The sequence below is a fragment of the Oncorhynchus clarkii genome, chromosome 2, assembly GCF_045791955.1.
Source record: "Oncorhynchus clarkii lewisi isolate Uvic-CL-2024 chromosome 2, UVic_Ocla_1.0, whole genome shotgun sequence".
Taxonomy (NCBI): domain Eukaryota; kingdom Metazoa; phylum Chordata; class Actinopteri; order Salmoniformes; family Salmonidae; genus Oncorhynchus; species Oncorhynchus clarkii.
Window position 1 is genome coordinate 89542991 of NC_092148.1, and position 22236 is coordinate 89565226.

Here is a 22236-nt window from a genome sequence, read left to right on the forward strand (position 1 = left end):
TGCTTGTAGTCCATAACTCAGATAGTAGAGCATGGTGCTTGTGGTCCTCCGTAACTCAGTTAGTAGAGCATGGTGCTTGTAGTCTGTATCTCAGTTAGTAGAGCATGGTGTTTGTAGTCCGTAACTCAGTTAGTAGAGCATGGTGCTTGTAGTCTGTAACTCAGTTAGTAGAGCATGGTGCTTGTAGTCTGTAACTCAGATAGTAGAGCATGGTGTTTGTAGTCCATAACTCAGTTAGTAGAGCATGGTGCTTGTAGTCTGTAACTCAGATAGTAGAGCATGGTGTTTGTAGTCCATAACTCAGTTAGTAGAGCATGGTGTTTGTAGTCCATAACTCAGTTAGTAGAGCATGGTGTTTGTAGTCCATAACTCAGATAGTAGAGCATGGTGCTTGTAGTCTGTATCTCAGATAGTAGAGCATGGTGCTTGTAGTCCGTAACTCAGTTAGTAGAGCATGGTGCTTGTAGTCCGTATCTCAGATAGTAGAGCATGGTGCTTGTAGTCTGTAACTCAGTTAGTAGAACATGGTGCTTGTAGTCTGTAACTCAGATAGTAGAGCATGGTGCTTGTAGTCCGTAACTCAGTTAGTAGAGCATGGTGCTTGTAGTCCGTAACTCAGATAGTAGAGCATGGTGCTTGTAGTCTGTAACTCAGATAGTAGAGCATGGTGCTTGTAGTCTGTAACTCAGATAGTAGAGCATGGTGCTTGTAGTCTGTAACTCAGTTAGTAGAGCATGGTGCTTGTAGTCTGTAACTCAGATAGTAGAGCATGGTGCTTGTAGTCCGTAACTCAGATAGTAGAGCATGGTGTTTGTAGTCTGTAACTCAGATAGTAGAGCATGGTGCTTGTGGTCCGTAACTCAGATAGTAGAGCATGGTGCTTATGGTCCGTAACTCAGTTAGTAGAGCATTGTGCTTACAATGCCAGGATAGTGAGTTTCATTCCCAACATTACCAGTATGTAAAATGTTTGCACACATTTCTGTAAGTCGCTTTGGATAAATAAATGTTATTAATGTTAAGCATTACATTCTCAATAAAAATCTGCCAATCTTCAGATGGTAATGACGACAGATATATACATATACATATACTTATATGCACGTACACTGATCAAAAATATAAACACAACATGTAATGTGTTGGTCCCTTGTTTCATGAACTGTAATAAAATATCCCTGAAATGTACATACGCCCAAAAAGCATGTTTCTCTCAAATTCGTTTATATCCCTGTTAGTGAGCATTTATTCTTTGCCAAGTTTACATTTTTTTTTAACTAGGCAAGTCAGTTAAGAACAAATTCTTATTTACAATGACGGCCTACCAGGGAACAGTGGGTTAACTGCCTGTTCAGGGACAGAACGACAGATTTTTACATTGTCACGTCAGGGATTTGATCCAGCAACCTTCCGGTTATCAAATCAAATCAAATCCATTTTTATTTGTCACATGGTTAGCAGTTGTTAATGCGAGTGTAGCGACATGCTTGTGCTTACACTTACAGAAATGTGTGCATTCATTTGAGCCAGTTGGGTTACTGGCCCAACGCTCTAACCACTAAAACCCCAAATTATAATCCATCCACCTGACAGGTGTGGCTTATCAAGAAGCTGATTAAAACAGCATGATCATTACACAGGTGCACCTTGTACTGGGGACAATTAAAGGCCACTTAAAAATGTTTTGAGGGACGGCGCAATTGGCATGCTGACTGCAGGAATGTCCACCAGAGCTGTTGGCAGAGAATTGGTAGCTAATTTCTATACCATAAGCCGACTCCAACGTTGTTTTAGAGAATTAGGCAGTACGTCCAACTGTAGACCATGTGTATGGCATCGTGTGGGCGAGCGGTTTGCTGATGTCAACATTGTGAACAGAGGGCCCCATGGTGGCAGTGGGGTTATGGTACGGGCGGGCATGAGGCCCATTTATTTTACGATGTCTGTAACCAACAGATGCATATCTGTATTCCCTGTCATGTAAAATCCATAGATTTAGGGTCTAACTCATTTATTTCAATTAGTAACTCAGTTAGTAGAGGTCTAATTTGACTGATTTCCTTCTATGAACTGCAACTCGGTATAACCTTAGAAATTGTTGCATGTTGCGTTTTATATTCTTTGTTCAGTGTACATTTGAGTATTCAAAAAAATACACAGAGGCCCAAGTACCACAGAAATTAAAGTATTGTAATACAATGTATTTCCCATCACAACATCTACATTGTTCATCTTGTGACAACTTCTACTGATCTGAAAACATATTGACTGTATGATACACATAATACCAATAGGCACTTCCAGTAATTCTGGCAATATAGTAACTACAGAATAGCGTCTAAATTACAAAATGGTAAAAAATAAATAATGCATATCTAAAAAGAGTTTTTTTTGTTTGTTTTAATATTTACTGTACATCATAGATATTGTACAAAATGGAGCATCAACCAGCAAGGAAATGAATCATGTTTACTTAACAAATACTGTGTATTTTTTTTATTAAGTGTAAATATTGCTACATGTGTTAAGTGCAAGGTACTGGTGAGAGAAAACCATTAGTCATTTAATCATCATCATGTGTCAACTACAGTATATAAAAATACAAGGCTAATGTTCTTGCTTAGAGGATAGGGAAGCATGTTTGGTTCTCATTGTAAAAGATAATACATGTTTTTTTTTTCAATAATTATGGCAAATAAAGATGAATTTAGACAAAAAAGAGTGCTATTTTACATTGGAACTTTCAAAGATGGGTATTTTGGTATGGGGTAGGAACTAGGAACTAGGAACTAGGAAGTAGCCTTGGCTCCCAGGCTTCACTCAAAAAGTTGAGTTGGAAGTCTCTGACAGTCAGACAAACAGGGGGAGATTGACTGATCAGTGACCACTGTGTCACAGCAAAACAAAATGAGCTGTGTCAAGGTTGCAAAAATGTGACACATTATTCAAAATAATAAACAAAACTCTACAGTTTCACATGTTTAATGTCTCATAGTTTTGTGTGCATCCATCCGATTGGCAGGCCACACTGACAAGATATCAGAGGCAGGCGTTATCACACACACACACACACACACACACACACACACACACACACACACACACACACACACACACACACACACACACACACAGCTGTTTAACAATCAGTCTGTGTACTATCATGCATCAGAAATTAGAATGTCCATAAACATGATCATATTAACATAAGGGGCTCCATACCATAACAAATATTATTTCACAAAACATTCAAGGTATTTTTAAAAAACTTTTTGTAAATAAATGGAAAAGACGTATCATATTGCAGTTTCACAGGTGGTGGCAACAGCAGAGTTAGATATCACAGACAAACACTGAGAGAGACAGACCATATGTTATGTTCTGGGTGTGATGAAGACGTATCATACTGCAGTTTCACAGGTGGTGGCAACAGCAGAGTTAGATATCACAGACAAACACTGAGAGAGACAGACTATATGTTATGCTCTGGGTGTGATGAAGACTGAGGCCATATGTTCTGGGTGTGATGAAGACTGAGGCCATATGTTCTGGGTGTGATGAAGACGTAGACCATATGTTATGCTCTGGGTGTGATGAAGACTTAGACCATATGTAATGTGCTGGGTGTGATGAAGACGTAGACCATATGTTATGTTCTGGGTGTGATGAAGACTGAGGCCATATGTTATGTTCTGGGTGTGATGAAGACTTAGACCATATGTTCTGGGTGTGATGAAGACTTAGACCATATGTTCTGGGTGTGTGATTTAAGCAATAAGGCCCGAGGGGGTGTGGTATATGGCCAATATTCCACGGCTACGGGTTGTTTTTTAATGCACGACGCAACGTGGAGTGCCTGGACACAGCCCTTAGTCGTGGAATACTGGCAATATATCACAAACCCCCCGAGGTGCCTTATTGCTATTATAAACTGGTTACCAACGTAATCAGAGCAGTAAAAAATAAATGTTTTGTCACACCAGCCAATCAGCATTCAGGGCTCGAACCACCCAGTTTATAAAAAGACTTAGACCACATGGTAGATGGCAGAATCATATCATGTCAATGGTAACCTGTTGCTCACACAGCGTCATTCAGAATCACATCATGTAAATAGTAACCTGTTTCTCACACAGCGTCATTCAGAATCACATCATGTCAATAGTAACCTGTTGCTCACACAGTGTCATTCAGAATCATATCATGTCAATGGTAACCTGTTGCTCACACAGCGTCATTCAGAATCACATCATGTCAATGGTAACCTGTTGCTCACACAGTGTCATTCAGAATCACATCATGTAAATAGTAACCTGTTTCTCACACAGTGTCATTCAGAATCACATCATGTCAATAGTAACCTGTTGCTCACACAGTGTCATTCAGAATCACATCATGTCAATGGTAACCTGTTGCTCACACAGTGTCATTCAGAATCACATCATGTCAATGGTAACCTGTTGCTCACACAGTGTCATTCAGAATCACATCATGTCAATGGTAACCTGTTGCTCACACAGTGTCATTCAGAATCACATCATGTCAATGGTAACCTGTTGCTCACACAGTGTCATTCAGAATCACATCATGTCAATAGTAACCTGTTGCTCACACAGTGTCATTCAGAATCACATCATGTCAATGGTAACCTGTTGCTCACACAGTGTCATTCAGAATCACATCATGTCAATGGTAACCTGTTGCTCACACAGCGTCATTCAGAATCACATCATGTCAATGGTAACCTGTTGCTCACACAGTGTCATTCAGAATCACATCATGTCAATAGTAACCTGTTGCTCACACAGTGTCATTCAGAATCACATCATGTCAATGGTAACCTGTTGCTCACACAGTGTCATTCAGAATCACATCATGTCAATGGTAACCTGTTGCTCACACAGCGTCATTCAGAATCACATCATGTCAATGGTAACCTGTTGCTCACACAGTGTCATTCAGAATCACATCATGTCAATGGTAACCTGTTGCTCACACAGCGTCATTCAGAATCACATCATGTCAATGGTAACCTGTTGCTCACACAGTGTCATTCAGTTCAATAATAAAGATCATATAGAAAGGACAGATGGTAAAGAGGTCAATGGAACTTGACCAAAACATTGCCATGGAAACGCGTGGGGGAAAGAGGCCATGCGAGAAAGATCCCGAATCTCCTCATTGCCCCCCAGCCAAATGATCCTACATTTAGACTGTTGTTTATATGTGTATTCCACACTATGTTGAGGTAAAAAATCAGAGTACAATGCTTGTATAGATGTCAACCCCCGTACATGTTGATGTCATCGTCATCAATCAACTGCATTACAATTTAAAAAACGACTTTGACTACCACCACTGATTTCTGTATGCTAGCTACGCTACCAGCTAACACAAACAGGAGTTAGCATTTAGCAGTCACATCTTCTAAACTTGAAAAGGGACGGCTTTTTACATGTTATGAGGTGAATATATCCACATCAGATTTGAGTAACCACATTGTGGGCCCGTTACAATACATCATGACGGATTTGACCAATATCCACTTCGATGGGATCAGATTGGTTGAATGTCCAGCAAGTCCAGCGTCCTTCTATCGCCCACTGAATGCATATTCCATTGACCTCTTTACTGCATCTCTGGTGAAGCCAAGCGTTGCATACAGTGTGGCCTTTGTCTCCGAGGAACATGAATGGATCAAATGTTTGTGTCTGCTACTAGAAAGTTCACTGAAGTTCTGAACATGGGGGTTCTCTTTTTCTGCAGGAAGGTTCTGGATTAAACTCTACATAAACCTGGATTCCAATCCCCCTCAAAAATATACATTTTAAAAGGTCCTTTACAACTTACAACCTATAAAGGCTTTATATAGCATACATAAAGTGTCGCTAACCACTACAACTATGTAGCTTATCCCATATGCTGTACTGAGTATGCTATCGATGCAACGCACTAAACAAGTCATCATATCAATAATCTGCCATTTTTAACTGGAAGAATTATTAAAAACCTGATTGAGAAAGATCATGTAAAAGAACGATGTCAAATTTGGGATGAAAAGGTGAGGGAATCCAAAATGTACAAGGAGCATAGGCTATTAATTCACCTTACCCAGTTCACCCCCTAAAGTATACACAGTGTTTATAGTAGTATAGTGTTTGGCAGCAGTACACATTGATCTGTTGTGTGTACTGTTATTTACGGTGTGTGCTCACATGTTAATAGAAGGGGGGGGGGGGCTCTGTAGGGGAGGGGCTCGCTCTGGTCAAAAGTAGTGCACTATATAGGGAATAGGGTTATATAAGGCCTTGGTCTAAGGTAGTGCACTATATAGGGAATAGGGTTCTATAGGGCTCTGGTCTAAAGTAGTGCACTATATAGGGAATAGGGTTATATAAGGCCTTGGTCTAAGGTAGTGCACTATATAGGGAATAGGGTTCTATAGGGCTCTGGTCTAAAGTAGTGCACTATATAGGGAATAGGGTTCCATAGGGCTCTGGTCTAAAGTAGTGCACTACATAGGGAATAGGGTTCTATAGGGCTCTGGTCTAAAGTAGTGCACTATATAGGGAATAGGGTTCTATAGGGCTCTGGTCTAAAGTAGTGCACTATATAGGGAATAGGGTTCCATAGGGCTCTGGTCTAAAGTAGTGCACTACATAGGGAATAGGGTTCTATAGGGCTCTGGTCTAAAGTAGTGCACTATATAGGGAATAGGGTTCTATAGGGCTCTGGTCTAAAGTAGTGCACTATATAGGGAATAGGGTTCTATAGGGCTCTGGTCTAAAAGTAGTGCACTACATAGGGAATAGGGTTCTATAGGGCTCTGGTCTAAAGTAGTGCACTATATAGGGAATAGGGCTCTATAGGGCTCTGGTCTAAAGTAGTGCACTATATAGGGAATAGGGTTCTATAGGGCTCTGGTCTAAAGTAGTGCACTATATAGGGAATAGGGTTCTATAGGGCTCTGGTCTAAAGTAGTGCACTACATAGGGAATAGGGTTCTATAGGGCTCTGGTCTAAAGTAGTGCACTATGTAGGGAATAGGGTTCTATAGGGCTCTAGTCTAAAGTAGTGCACTATATAGGGAATAGGGTTCTATAGGGCTCTGGTCTAAAGTAGTGCACTACATAGGGAATAGGGTTCTATAGGGCTCTGGTCTAAAGTAGTGCACTACATAGGGAATAGGGTTCTATAGGGCTCTGGTCTAAAGTAGTGCACTATATAGGGAATAGGGTTCTATAGGGCTCTGGTCTAAAGTAGTGTACTATATAGGTAATAGGGTTCTATAGGGCTCTGGTCTAAAGTAGTGCACTATATAGGGAATAGGGTTCTATAGGGCTCTGGTCTAAAGCAGTGTACTATATAGGTAATAGGGTTCTATAGGGCTCTGGTCTAAAGTAGTGCACTACATAGGGAATAGGGTTCTATAGGGCTCTGGTCTAAAGTAGTGCACTATATAGGGAATAGGGTTCTATAGGGCTCTGGTCTAAAGTAGTGCACTATATAGGGAATAGGGTTCTATAGGGCTCTGGTCTAAAGTAGTGCACTATATAGGGAATAGGGTTCTATAGGGCTCTGGTCTAAAGTAGTGCACTATATAGGGAATAGGGTTCTATAGGGCCTTGGTCTAAAGTAGTGCACTATATAGGTAATAGGGTGCCATTTGGGATGGAGACTGGCTGTCAAAGCTAGGGCCATTATGGGCTACTCTGCCCGCTCCCTTAAAATCACCTCACAGTAAATGGTTCCTGCATGTATGGCTTAGATATTGTATACTGTGTGTGTGTGTGTGTGTGTGTGTGTGTGTGTGTGTGTGTGTGTGTGTGTGTGATCCTGTGTTACCATGTACCTGTACGGTCATTACTGTAAAAGAGAATGTGTTCTCAATGACGTACCTGGTTAAATAAAGGCAAACTAAAATTAACTTTTTGTGTCTATTGGAAAGGGAAGGAGGGGGGTTACTGAAACGAGAATCAATAGTCAATAAGTAGTAAAAACAGTATATTGTCTCCTGGTGATCTATGTAGTCAGTTTATCTGGTAGTGGAGGAAGAATCCTGTCTTTGAGTTAGGTTGAGGAACTATGCCTTATAGTCATAGGACCTCATTATCTTACACACTAGGCCTGTTTTCAATTAACTGTATTAGAGAAACACTCATAAGACCTAAAGTACTAGCATGTCTTTTTCTGACTCCTCTCCTCCTCTCCTTTTAGTGTGTTCCAACTTCCTCTGAACGAAGCCATTGGTCAAAAAAGACCCTGTAGTGTGTTCCAACTTCCTCTGAACCAAGCCATTGGTCAAAAAAGACCCTGTAGTGTGTTCCAACTTCCTCTGAACCAAGCTATTGGTCAAAAAAGACCCTGTAGTGTGTTCCAACTTCCTCTGAACCAAGCTATTGGTCAAAAAAGACCCTGTAGTGTGTTCCAACTTCCTCTGAACCAAGCTATTGGTCAAAAAAGACCCTGTAGTGTGTTCCAACTTCCTCTGAACCAAGCCATTGGTCAAAAAAGACCCTGTAGTGTGTTCCAACTTCCTCTGAACCAAGCCATTGGTCACAAAGGCTGAAGGCTGAAGTCAAATATGGTCTGTTCACCTGGAGTACCATGACATGAGAAAAGTTACCAGCTGATGGTTCTGCCGATGTCATAGATCCTAGAGGGGCCTATATGAAAAGGGTGGGCTATACCGACCGCTTCAGTTTGTCAGTAAAACCAAAAGATACCTAGAGGGCATGCTTGCGGTCGTGTGCTTACAGATTATAGGTGTGAGATGCAATGTGGAATCCATTAAAGAACAACAATAAAGATGGAAAATGTAGATTTGTATGAAGCTGTTCAGTCTAATTTTTCCCTTCTCAATCCACATAGTAAAAATAGAACCATATTACTGAGATTTATCAGACCCAGAGAAAATACTTAAAATCCCCCCCCCCCCCCCCCAAACAAAACACATGAGTACAGGTGCATGTGATGTTTAAGTATAATTGCATTTTAGAAAATATTTCTTATATATAAATTGGCGGCAGTCTCTGCAGTCCGTTGTTTACACAATGGGTTTGAGGTCTTCACGACCATGTCTCAATCCACTCTTGACAGTAGCAAAACGAGTCTGTGTATTTCGTGAACTATTACACCAGTTTGTTACATCCAGTAGATGATCCTGTAGGTTATTGTAATAATGGAAAGTTACTCAAGAGGATGATTGACCGATGTTTCTGAACCTGACTTGTATTCTGTGTTTTTATATATAAAATGTGTAAAACACAAGTAAATATCTCCCACCCTGTGTTACATTTTCATTAGGCACAATGTCCCAAACTTCTACAGTGTTGTGTCTAAGTGAATGTGCTGGCAAAAAAAATAAAAATCAGTCAGCCTGTTTGTCAATAGGATAGAAAAAGTAATTTCATGTTCTGCCTCGGGATAGCGGCTGCTTTATTTCATTCCCAAGAACCTTTGGTCCTTGCTATCTGGGATCCTTGGGACATCGCTACCCCATTTAAGTTTACATTTAAAATGGTTTAGGTAAGGGGTTAAGGTTCGGTAAGGGTTATGGTTAAGTTTAGGGTAGGGGTTAGGGTTTAGGGTAGAAATATCCCAAGGATCCCGAATAGCACTCGCCACGAGCCTTTGGGGCCCTCACTCTGGCCCAGCCTCTTCTGCAGGTTCAGACTCGTCCTGCGGGGGCGCTGGCCACTCCTCGTCTATTTCCTCCTCTGGCACCTCCCCTTCCTCTTCTGGCTCCTCCCCCTCCACTACATCCTCCCTGCTCCCTGGCTCCTCCTCCTCCTCGTGGATGGATAGGATTGGCTCAGCTACATTGTTTTGCTTGGGGGTTTCCTCTGCGATCACCTTCTTCCACATCTCGTGGTTGTCCATCAGGTGCTGGGTGATCTGACAGAACACTTTCCTCCTCTTCTTGGGAGCTGCTTTGCCTTTCTCTACAGAAGGGTTTGGAGAAAAAAATAGTTAATTGTTTTTTCATGCATTGATTCTGGCTAAATTTGGCACATTAATAATGAGCATTGTCCCTGTCAACTACACCAAGTAAAGTAAAGGAAACATTCTTACGCGATGCGTCTGAGCTAGTAGACCCATCTTCATCCTCTGTCGTATCCTCCTCTTCATCTTCCTCGTGCTCCTCCTCCTCCTCCTCGGGGTTAGGCTCCACCCAACGTCCGGGCATGAGTGCTGCGGAGTCGTATGAGTTACAGAGCGGTCCTACGATGTGGGTGATGAAGGACTCCTGGAGCTTAGCCAGCTGAGGAGCAGAGCGGTCCATGAAGGGGCTGATGGGAAGACCTTGGCTGGACTCCTCGTCACCCTGTGGGAGAGGTGATGACACGTTCACTTTTTAGAATCAGAGGACTTTATTGGTTGCTAGGAGTTTTTTTGGTGCTATACAGTCAAGAGATAAAAAAAACAAACAACATTTAACATCTGTAGGCTCCATGCTGTATAACTAGATCAAATTATGATAAATGATGATTACACACGACTCACTGCTCTAGAATGTAGTGAAATATGGGTACATTCAAGAGGGTGCTAATAAATGTGTCTAAATGTAGTTTTCTGTCATTATGAATCACATACGATTAACAAAAAGATTATTCTCTACAATATTATAACCTTCATATGCTTGTACTTAATTAATTAAGAATTTTGTCCACAAATGTTCCGAAATGTCTATTATGTGTAAATATTTTATGATTTGTAACTTAAATGCCATAATGTAGTTATTTTTGTTAGATAATTCTCTCTATTGGCTTAAATCACGCTAGCTGTTCGTTCCAAAGAGATTCACAAATCACAGGAATTTGTCGGGTAATGGAGACATCGTCTCCCTCCAAGGAATGTGTTCACAGGCAACCTCCCTGCACTTGTCGGGGCAGGCCTGCTCCCTCACCTGCTCCCTCACCTGCTCCCTCACCTGCTCCCTCAGTGGCTAAAGCCAATGTGAGAAACATACTAAGAAAAGTTTGTGCTAAATAAAATCAAATCTGCACTCTGACCCACAAAATGTATTTGCTAGATTCGTGATAGAGTTGTTAGACAAATCACGGAAAGTGAAATTCAAAGCGTGATGTAATTTTAGTGGAATTTGCAGCTGTTGTTGGTAAGTAATGAATCTGTTAGGTTAGCTTCTGACATTACTTACTGCATCTTTAACCATATTGATTACAGTAACTGCTCAGCGAAAATATTACTTTTAAAAGTTAATATTGAGTTTACTCAGACCCAAATAATGCTGACTTGTCCGATACTGGTATTTGTGGCCAAGGCATAAATTGGAGAAAAAACACTTTCAAAAGCCTACCTCGAACTTCTATCTCAAACAGACCGTTTAAAAAAAATGCTTTCTATTTCCTCATAGAACATGATGTCATCATCACCTTGAGGAGGATGAGCTGGCCAATCAGCGGTCTACTTGCCTGAATATTTTTAATTATCAGAATACGCCCATAGCATTCCAACACGGAAAAGCTGCTTCATAACATACTCAATTACCATTGGAAATACTAGGCAGTTACTTTAAATAAGAAGGTTAATTTGTTGTGACCGCTGCTCTTGGTTGTATCTCTTCTATTTTTTGGTGTTGAGAGTTGGTAACATTTGGAGGTGTTTCCGTGCTTTGGATCAATCAAAATCAACTTGATACCTTGGTAATTTTTATGTCATAATGCCAAAAATATTAAATCTAAATTATTGGCATAAAAGTGATTGGCCATGGCAGAAGAACCGATGCATATTCCTTATCAGAGAATTTAAATCGTACCAACATATGTCATATGTCATCATATGTTATCATCATGTTAAACAGAACACACTAAGTCATCTGTAGTCTGAACATACGTAGATAAATAGAATCTGATTGTCTATGGATGGCATATTCCTTATCCGGACAATCATATTTCATATGTGTCGCATTTCCTACCAAGGTTGCCATTCTATGGGTTATCTCTGTGCAATTTAGGGCAGCAGACAAGCCATTACTATCTCAATTTGTCAGGGAGATGAAATTACTGGGTGAAAATCCATCACGCTTTGGGGTCAGCAAAATTAATGGGACTGAGAAAAGCTTGTGATTTCAACATACTCTACACTCTATCAAAAAAAAGGTGCTATCTACAGTGGCTTGCGAAAGTATTCACCCCCTTGGCATTTTTCCTATTTTGTTGCCTTACAACCTGGAAATAAAACAGATTTTTTTTTTTGGGGGGGGGGGGGGGGGTTTGTATCATTTGATTTACACAACATGCCTACCCACTTTGAAGATGCTAAATATTTTTGGGGTGTGAAATCAACAAGAAATAAGACAAGAAAACGGAAAACTTGAGCGTGCATAACTATTCACCCCCCCCCCCCCCCAAAGTCAATACTTTGTAGAGCCACCTTTTGCAGAAATTACAGCTGCAAGTCTCTTGGGGTATGTCTCTATAAGCTTGGCACATCTAGCCACTGAGATGTTTGCCCATTCTTCAAGGCAAAACTGCTCCAGCTCCTTCAAGTTGGATGGGTTCCGCTGGTGTACAGCAATCTTTAAGTCATACCACAGATTCTCAATTGGATTGAGGTCTGGGATTTGACTAGGCCATTCCAAGACATTTAAATGTTTCCCCTTAAACCACTCAAGTGTTGCTTTAGCAGTATGCTTAGGGTCATTGTCCTGCTGGAAGGTGAACCTCCGTCCCAGTCTCAAATCTCTGGAAGACTGAAACAGGTTTCCCTCAAGAATTTCCCTGTATTTAGCACCATCCATCATTCCTTATATTCTGACCAGTTTTACCAGTCCCTGCGGATGAAAGACATCTCCACAACATGATGCTGCCACCATCATACTTCACTGTGGGGATGGTATTCTAGGGGTGATAAGAGGTGTTGGGTTTGCGCCAGACATAGCATTTTCCTTGATGGCCAAAAAGCTACATTTTAGTCTCATCTGACCAGAGTACCTTCTTCCATATGTTTGGGGAGTCTCCCACATGCATTTTGGTGAACACCAAACAATTTTGCTTATTTTTTTCTTTAAGCAATGGCTTTTTTTCTGGCCACAGTTCCGTAAAGCCCAGGTCTGTGGAGTGTACGTATTAAAGTGGTGCTATGGACAGTTACTCCAATCTCTGCTGTGGAGCTTTGCAGCTACTTCAGGGTTATCTTTGGTCTCTTTGTTGCCTCTGATTAATGCCCTCCTTGCCTGGTCAATGAGGTTTGGTGGGCGGCCCTCTCTTGGCAGGTTTGTTGTGGTGCCATATTCTTAAAATTGTGACTTCTGAAGGTAATTGTTTGCACAAGACATTATTTAGGGGCTTCATAGCAAAGGGGTGAATACATGAACAAACCACTTTTCCATTTTGTATTTATTTAAACAAGTAATGTTTTTCATTTCACTTTACCAATTTGGACTATTTTGTGTATGTCATTACATGAAATCCAAATAAAATATATTTAGATTACAGGTTGTAATGCAACAAAATAGGAAAAACGCCAAAGGGGATGAATACTTTTGCAAGGCACTGTAAAACCTCAAAGGATTCTTCGTCTGTCCCCATGGGAAAACAGACGAAGAATGGTTCCAGCTAGAACTCTTTTGGGTTCCATGTAGAACCCTTTCCACAGAGGGTTCAGCATGGAACCCAAAAGTGTTCTACCTGGAGCCAAAAAAGGGTGATCCTTCTGAACCCTTCTGGAACTCTTCTTTCTAGGAGCGTAGTAGAACGGTATTACATTGTGCTCCCGAGTGGTGCAGCGGTCTATGGCACTGACTCTCAGTGCAAGACGCGTCACTACAGTCCCTGGTTTATATCCAGGCTGTATCACATTCTGCCGTGATTGGGAGTCCTATAGGGCGGTGCACAATTGGCCCAGCGTTGGCCGGGGTAGTCTGTCATTGTAAATAAGAATTTGATCTTAACTGACTTGCCTAGTTAAATAAAGGTTAAATAAGTTTAAAAAAAATACTACTACAGTTTTGATTTAATTGAAATGTGTATTATTTTATATTATTCTACAGTCTATAGTGCCTGATAGCTTTGTGGCACGGGGCAGAGACTTTTCTTTTACAATACTATAGCTATCTGTATTGCAATATTATTTCTAATATTGAACATAACAGCTTTGCCTTTCACAGGAGTTTCATGTCAGATAAACCTTCCACTAGGACATGAAACCTTCCACTAGGACATGAAACCTTCCACTAGCACATGAAACCTTCCACTAGGACATGAAACCTTCCACTAGGACATGAAACCTTCCACTAGGACATGAAACCTTCCACTAGGACATGAAACCTTCCACTAGGACATGAAACCTTCCACTAGGACATGAAACCTTCCACTAGGACATGAAACCTTCCACTAGGACATGAAACCTTCCACTAGGACATGAAACCTTCCACTAGGACATGAAACCTTCCACTAAAGCACATGAAACCTTCCACTAGGACATGAAACCTTCCACTAGCACATGAAACCTTCCACTAGGACATGAAACCTTCCACTAGAACATGAAACCTTCCACTAAAGCACATGAAACCTTCCACTAGAACATGAAACCTTCCACTAGCACATGAAACCTTCCACTAGCACATGAAACCTTCCACTAAAGCACATGAAACCTTCCACTAGCACATGAAACCTTCCACTAGGACATGAAACCTTCCACTAGCACATGAAACCTTCCACTAGCACATGAAACCTTCCACTAAAGCACATGAAACCTTCCACTAGCACATGAAACCTTCCACTAGGACATGAAACCTTCCACTAGCACAAGAAACCTTCCACTAGGACATTAAACCTTCCACTAGGACATGAAACCTTCCACTAGCACATGAAACCTTCCACTAGCACATGAAACCTTCCACTAGAACATGAAACCTTCCACTAGCACATTAAACCTTCCACTAGAACATGAAACCTTCCACTAGAACATGAAACCTTCCACTAGCACATGAAACCTTCCACTAGGACATGAAACCTTCCACTAGCACATGAAACCTTCCACTAGAACATGAAACCTTCCACTAGCACATGAAACCTTCCACTAGGACATGAAACCTTCCACTAGGACATGAAACCTTCCACTAGCACATGAAACCTTCCACTAAAGCACATGAAACCTTCCACTACCACAATAAACCTTCCACTAGCACATGAAACCTTCCACTAGAACATGAAACCTTCCACTAGGACATTAAACCCTCCACTAGAACACATGAAACCTTCCACTAGCACATGAAACCTTCCAGTCCCATGAATCTATCGTATGTGTTATTATCTTTCTGTTTTCTGTTTTGCTGTTGGACTTGTGGTTACTTCTGAGAAATGGGATGAGAATACAAACCATCGCCTCGGAATTGAAAGCATGTGACATATTTTACTCCCACGTGTGTGTGTGTGTGTGTGTGTGTGTGTGTGTGTGTGTGTGTGTGTGTGTGTGTGTGTGTGTGTGTGTGTGTGTGTGTGTGTGTAGACTACGGTGTAGAGGCTAGAGTGTAGGGGCTAGGGTGTAGGGGCTAGGGTGTAGGGGCTAGGGTGTAGGGACTAGGGTGTAGGGGCTAGAGTGTAGGGGCTAGGGTGTAGGGGCTAGAGTGTAGGGGCTAGGGTGTAGGGGCTAGGGTGTAGGGGCTAGGGTTGATTTGGATCTCACCTGTTCATAGAACTCATCGGTGATGCCCTTGGTCCACTGTAGGTGCAGGTCCTTGTGTTTCAGTGTCTGTTTGTGTGTGTGTGAGATAGAGAGAGAATCTGACCTGTTCATAGAACTCATCGACGATGCCCTTGGTCCACTGTAGGTGCAGGTCCTTGTGTTTCAGTGGGCCGTTGATGTCAGCTAGCTTGATGCACATCTGACACACCAGCAGTCTGTCATTCTCATTGGACCAATCAATACCCCTCGTCACGTCATCACCTACCTATAGCAACAGACAGAGACAAAATATGTTAACCTATAAAAATGCTTTGTGAACTTATATAGTACATTAGGGCACTTACTATACAAAACCTTTCATCTATCACACATCTGAAAAAATATATAGGTACGTGGTTCAATAACATAGTAAATCAGTTGTCAGTTAAAACCAAGAATGTCAAATTTAAATTGGATTCCTGATTTAAGAATTCCGTAACTTCAACGTTCCGTATTTTGGATTCACCCTTTAATCCTCTTTAATAATAATGATTTGACCTTTAGGTTGAATAATCATCTTTCTCAACACCCTTTTTTTTTATTCAATGTATTCCTCATTTCTGGGTAGGCCCAGTGGTGACTCAGTGCTTGAATCCTACTACACTGGCTCTGACACTCGTCTGATGTAGGCCCAGTGGTGACTCAGTGCTTGAATCCTACTACACTGGCTCTGACACTCGTCTGATGTGGGCCCAGTGGTGACTCAGTGCTTGAATCCTACTACACTGGCTCTGACACTCGTCTGATGTAGGCCCAGTGGTGACTCAGTGCTTGAATCCTACTACACTGGCTCTGACACTCGTCTGATGTAGGCCCAGTGGTGACTCAGTGCTTGAATCCTACTACACTGGCTCTGACACTCGTCTGATGTAGGCCCAGTGGTGACTCAGTGCTTGAATCCTGCTACACTGGCTCTGACACTCGTCTGATGTGGGCCCAGTGGTGACTCAGTGCTTGAATCCTACTACACTGGCTCTGACACTCGTCTGATGTGGGCCCAGTGGTGACTCAGTGCTTGAATCCTACTACACTGGCTCTGACACTCGTCTGATGTAGGCCCAGTGGTGACTCAGTGCTTGAATCCTACTACACTGGCTCTGACACTCGTCTGATGTGGGCCCAGTGGTGACTCAGTGCTTGAATCCTACTACACTGGCTCTGACACTCGTCTGATGTGGGCCCAGTGGTCACTCAGTGCTTGAATCCTACTACACTGGCTCTGACACTCGTCTGATGTAGGCCCAGTGGTGACTCAGTGCTTGAATCCTGCTACACTGGCTCTGACACTCGTCTGATGTGGGCCCAGTGGTGACTCAGTGCTTGAATCCTACTACACTGGCTCTGACACTCGTCTGATGTGGGCCCAGTGGTGACTCAGTGCTTGAATCCTACTACACTGGCTCTGACACTCGTCTGATGTAGGCCCAGTGGTGACTCAGTGCTTGAATCCTACTACACTGGCTCTGACACTCGTCTGATGTGGGCCCAGTGGTGACTCAGTGCTTGAATCCTACTACACTGGCTCTGACACTCGTCTGATGTGGGCCCAGTGGTCACTCAGTGCTTGAATCCTACTACACTGGCTCTGACACTCGTCTGATGTAGGCCCAGTGGTGACTCAGTGCTTGAATCCTACTACACTGGCTCTGACACTCGTCTGATGTGGGCCCAGTGGTGACTCAGTGCTTGAATCCTACTACACTGGCTCTGACACTCGTCTGATGTGGGCCCAGTGGTGACTCAGTGCTTGAATCCTACTACACTGGCTCTGACACTCGTCTGATGTGGGCCCAGTGGTGACTCAGTGCTTGAATCCTACTACACTGGCTCTGACACTCGTCTGATGTAGGCCCTGTGGTGACTCAGTGCTTGAATCCTACTACACTGGCTCTGACACTCGTCTGATGTAGGCCCAGTGGTGACTCAGTGCTTGAATCCTACTACACTGGCTCTGACACTCGTCTGATGTAGGCCCAGTGGTGACTCAGTGCTTTCTGTGGTGGTGGTGGTGGGGTACGTCACGGCCAAGTAATAAGGGTAGACTACGAATGCCATAGAGTTTACATTAGAAGTGCCCATCCAAGAAGGCTCAAGGTCATTGGCCACAGATAAAATGACGTCAAATCACCTTATATGTACAGTGACTTTGATTGGAGTGATTCTGTCAACATCATACTTTCACAATCTTAGCTAGCAGTCATCATCATGAATCAATTTGATAATTCGATACTGTAGCTAAGAAAGTAATACTAAGTGTATGTTGTGTAGTAAGCTGTTAGTAGCCCATGTGCCTCACCCTAATAATTTGTTCTATTTTCAATTTCGCCAGGTGTAGCAGTGGTAAGGTGTTGGGACTCTGCTGTTATGACTCTGCTGTTGGGTCAGCTGATAGCCAGGTGTAGCGGTGGTAAGGTGTTGGGACTGCTGTTGGGTCAGCTGATAGCCAGGTGTAGCAGTGGTAAGGTGTTGGGATTGCTGTTGGGTCAGCTGATAGCCAGGTGTAGCAGTGGTAAGGTGTTGGGACTCTGCTGTTATGACTCAGCTGTTGGGACAGCTTTATGTCGGCCCTGACAGTTTGTTAGCACCATTTGTCACCGTTATAGTGCAATTCATGTATTGTTCAGTGTTGCGTTGTGACTTTGCTGGCATGAATCCCACATGTTTTTTTTGTTTTGTTGCCCCAGCAAGATTTACATGCTGAAATTGCCACTCGGTAGGCCTAATGAGCGTTAGAGTAGGAGAACAGAGCCACGACACACACACACACACACACACACACACACACACACACACACACACACACACACACACACACACACACACACACACACACACACACACACACACACACACACACACACACACACACACACACACACACACACACACACACACACACACACACACACACACACACACACACAACATCCACATTGAGCTTAAGGTAGAGCTGCCACCTTGATGGAAAGGGACTCTAACTGCATAAGAAATCCCACTATGCCCGCCGATGAACCATCAAACAGGCAAAGTGGCAATACAGGACTAAGCTTGAATCCCACTACACTGGCTCTGACACTCGTCTGATGTAGGAGTGTTAAAAGGAAGCACAGCCATGAGCTGCCTAGTGACACGAACCTACTAAACAAGCTAAAATTACTTCTATACTCGCTTCGAGGCAAGCAACACTGAAGCATGCATGAGAGCACGAGCTGTTCCGGACGACTGTGTGACTAAGCTCTCCATAGCCGATGTGAGTAAGACCTTTAAACAGGTCAACATTCACAAGAACGTAGGGTGTGTACTCCGAGCATGCGCTGACCAACTGGCAAGTGTCTTCACTGACATTTTCAACCTGTCCCTGATTGAGTCTGTACCAATACCAATGTGTTTCAAGCAACCAACATAGGTAACCTGCCTAAATGACTACTGACCCGTAGCACTCACGTCTGTAGTCATGAATTGCTTTGAAAGGCTGGTCATGGCTCAAATCACCAACAGTATCCCAGAATCCCTAGACCCACTCCAATATGCACATAATGCCCCAACAGATCCACAGATGATGCAATCTCTATTGCACTCCACACTGCCCTTTCCCACCTGGACAAAAGGAACACCTACATGAGAATGTTATTCAATGACCACAGCTCAGCGTTCAACACCATAGTGCCCTCAAAGCTCATTACTAAGCTAAGGACCCTGGGACTAAACACCGCCCTCTACAACTGGATCCTGGACTTCCTGACGGTCGCCCCCAGGTGATAAGAGTAGGTAACAACACATCTGCCACGCTGATCCTCAACATGGGGTCCCCATAGGGGTGCGTGCTTAGTCCCCTCCTGTACAACCTGTTCGCCCACGACTGCATGGCCAAGCATGACTCCAACACCATCATTAGGTTTGCAGACGACACAACAATGTGTCACCGAGAACAATGAGACAGCCTATAGGGTGACAGTGTGGTGCCAGGACTACAATCTGTCCCTCAACGTGATCAAGACAAAGTAGATGATCGTGGACTATAGGAAAAGGAGGGCTGAGCACACCCACAATTCTCATCAACAGGGCTGTAGTGGAGCAGGTTGAGACCTTCTAGTTCCTTGGTATCCACATCAACCAACAAACTGTCATGGTCCCCACCCATTTTTCATGGTCCCCACCCATATTTCATGGTCCCCACCCATTTTTCATGGCCCCACCCATTTTTCATGGTCCCCACCCATTTTTCATGGTCCCCATCCATTCTCTGTTTATCAACTATTTATTTTTTTATTTTTACTCAACTAGGCAAGTCAGTTAAGAACAAATTCTTATTTTCAATGACAGCCTAGGAACAGAGGGTTAACTGCCTTGTTCAGGGGCAGAACGACAGTTTTACCTTGTCAGCTCTGGGATCTAGCAACCTTTCAGTTACTAGTCCAATGCTCTAACCACTAGGCTACCTGCAGCCCCAATGGAAAAATCACTTTACCTCTACCTACATGTACATATTACCTCAATTATCTCGATTAACCTGTGCCCCCTGCACATTGACTCTCTACCGGTACCCCCTGTATATAGCCTCCACATTGACTCTGTACTGGTACCCCCTGTATATAGCCTCCACATTGACTCTGTACCGTAACACCCTGTATATAGCTTCCACATTGACTCTGTACCGGTACCCCCTGTATACATCCTCCACATTGACTCTGTACCGGTACCCCCTGTATATAGCCTCCACATTGACTCTGTACTGGTACCCCCTGTATATAGCCTCCACATTGACTCTGTACCGGTACCCCCTGTATATAGCCTCCACATTGACTCTGTACCGGTACCCCCTGTATATAGCCTCCACATTGACTCTGTACTGGTACCCCCTGTATATAGCCTCCACATTGACTCTGTACCGGTACCCCCTGTATATAGCCTCCACATTGACTCTGTACCGGTACCCCCTGTATACATCCTCCACATTGACTCTGTACCGGTACCCCCTGTATATAGCCTCCACATTGACTCTGTACCGGTACCCCCTGTATATAGCCTCCACATTGACTCTGTACCGGTACCCCCTGTATATAGCCTCCACATTGACTATGTACCGGTACCCCCTGTATATAGCCTCCACATTGACTCTGTACCGTAACACCCTGTATATAGCCTCCACATTGACTCTGTACCGGTACCCCTCTTAAGGATCCGCCCCTTTTTTTCTGTTTTGGCCTAAAATTACATAGTCAAATTTAACTGCCTGTAGCTCAGGACCCAAATCTAACTGCCCGTAGCTCAGGACCCAAATCTAACTGCCTGTAGCTCAGGACCTAAATCTAACTGCCCGTAGCTCAAGACCCAAATCTAACTGCCTGTAGCTCAGGACCCAAATTTAACTGCCTGTAGCTCAAGACCCAAATCTAACTGCCTGTAGCTCAGGACCCAAATTTAACTGCCTGTAGCTCAGGACCCAAATTTAACTGCCTGTAGCTCAGGACCCAAATCTAACTGCCCGTAGCTCAGGACCCAAATCTAACTGCCTGTAGCTCAGGACCTAAATCTAACTGCCCGTAGCCTGTAGCTCAGGACCCAAATCTAACTGCCTGTAGCTCAGGACCCAAATCTAACTGCCCGTAGCTCAGGCCCTGAATCACGGATTTGCATATTCTTGGTACCATTTGAAAGGAAACTCTTTGAAGTTTGTGGAAATGTGAAATGATTGTAGGAGAATATAACACAATAGATCTGGTAAAAGACAATACAAAGAAAAAAACACCATCTTTGAAAGTGTTACGCCCATTCAGTGTGTGTGTGTGTGTGTGTGTGTGTGTGTGTGTGTGCACCACTAAAGCCAACAGAGCAGTGTTGTGTCTTTCACGCTGGCTCTGTTGTACAACAAAGCCTCTCTCACACACACACACACACACACACACACACACACACACACACACACACACACACACACACACACACACACACACACACACACACACACACACACACACACACACACACACACACACACACACACACACACACACACACACACACACACACACACAGAGCAGACTCCTGCAAGCTTCTTCTTCTTATGCTAATGCCATAACCCCTGAGCGTAGGAGCAGCTACATTAACAGCTAATTCAATGGGCCTTTTCAGAGAAAGCTTGATTTGGTTTCTAAGAATTGGAGGGGAAATGAGTACAAGGTGTGTGTGTGTGTGTGTGTGTGTGTGTGTGTGTGTGTGTGTGTGAGAGAGAGTGGCTTTGTGGTACAACAGAGCCAGCGTGAAGGACACAACACTGCTTTACTGGCGCGTACACACACACACACACACACACACACACACACACACACACACACACACACACACACACACACACACACACACACACACAATGGGCGTAACACTGTTAGCGTTAGTGGAAGGACAGCAGTCTGTTGTATAACTGGCAGTGCCTAACTGCCACCAGCTTCACTGCAGAACAGTGGAAAGGCTTCACTGCAGAACAGTGGAAAGGCTTCACTTCTGAACAGTAGGAAGGCTTCACTGCAGAACAGTGGAAAGGCTTCA

The 22236-nt window shown here is 43.2% G+C and overlaps 1 protein-coding gene across 1 annotated transcript in view; it reads right to left on the reverse strand.

Annotated features, from left to right (window-relative positions):
* Positions 1-7443: 7443 nt before the first annotated feature.
* LOC139376063 (cGMP-inhibited 3',5'-cyclic phosphodiesterase 3A-like) overlaps positions 7444-22236 on the reverse strand; it is a 235909-nt gene continuing 221116 nt past the window's right edge. The window contains exons 13-15 of the mRNA XM_071118214.1: positions 15755-15916; positions 10075-10327; positions 7444-9944 (exon numbers count right to left, since the gene is read on the reverse strand). Of these exons, the coding sequence (XP_070974315.1) occupies positions 9643-9944; positions 10075-10327; positions 15755-15916 (717 nt within the window). The 3' untranslated portion in view covers positions 7444-9642. The remainder of the gene's footprint in view (positions 9945-10074; positions 10328-15754; positions 15917-22236) is intronic.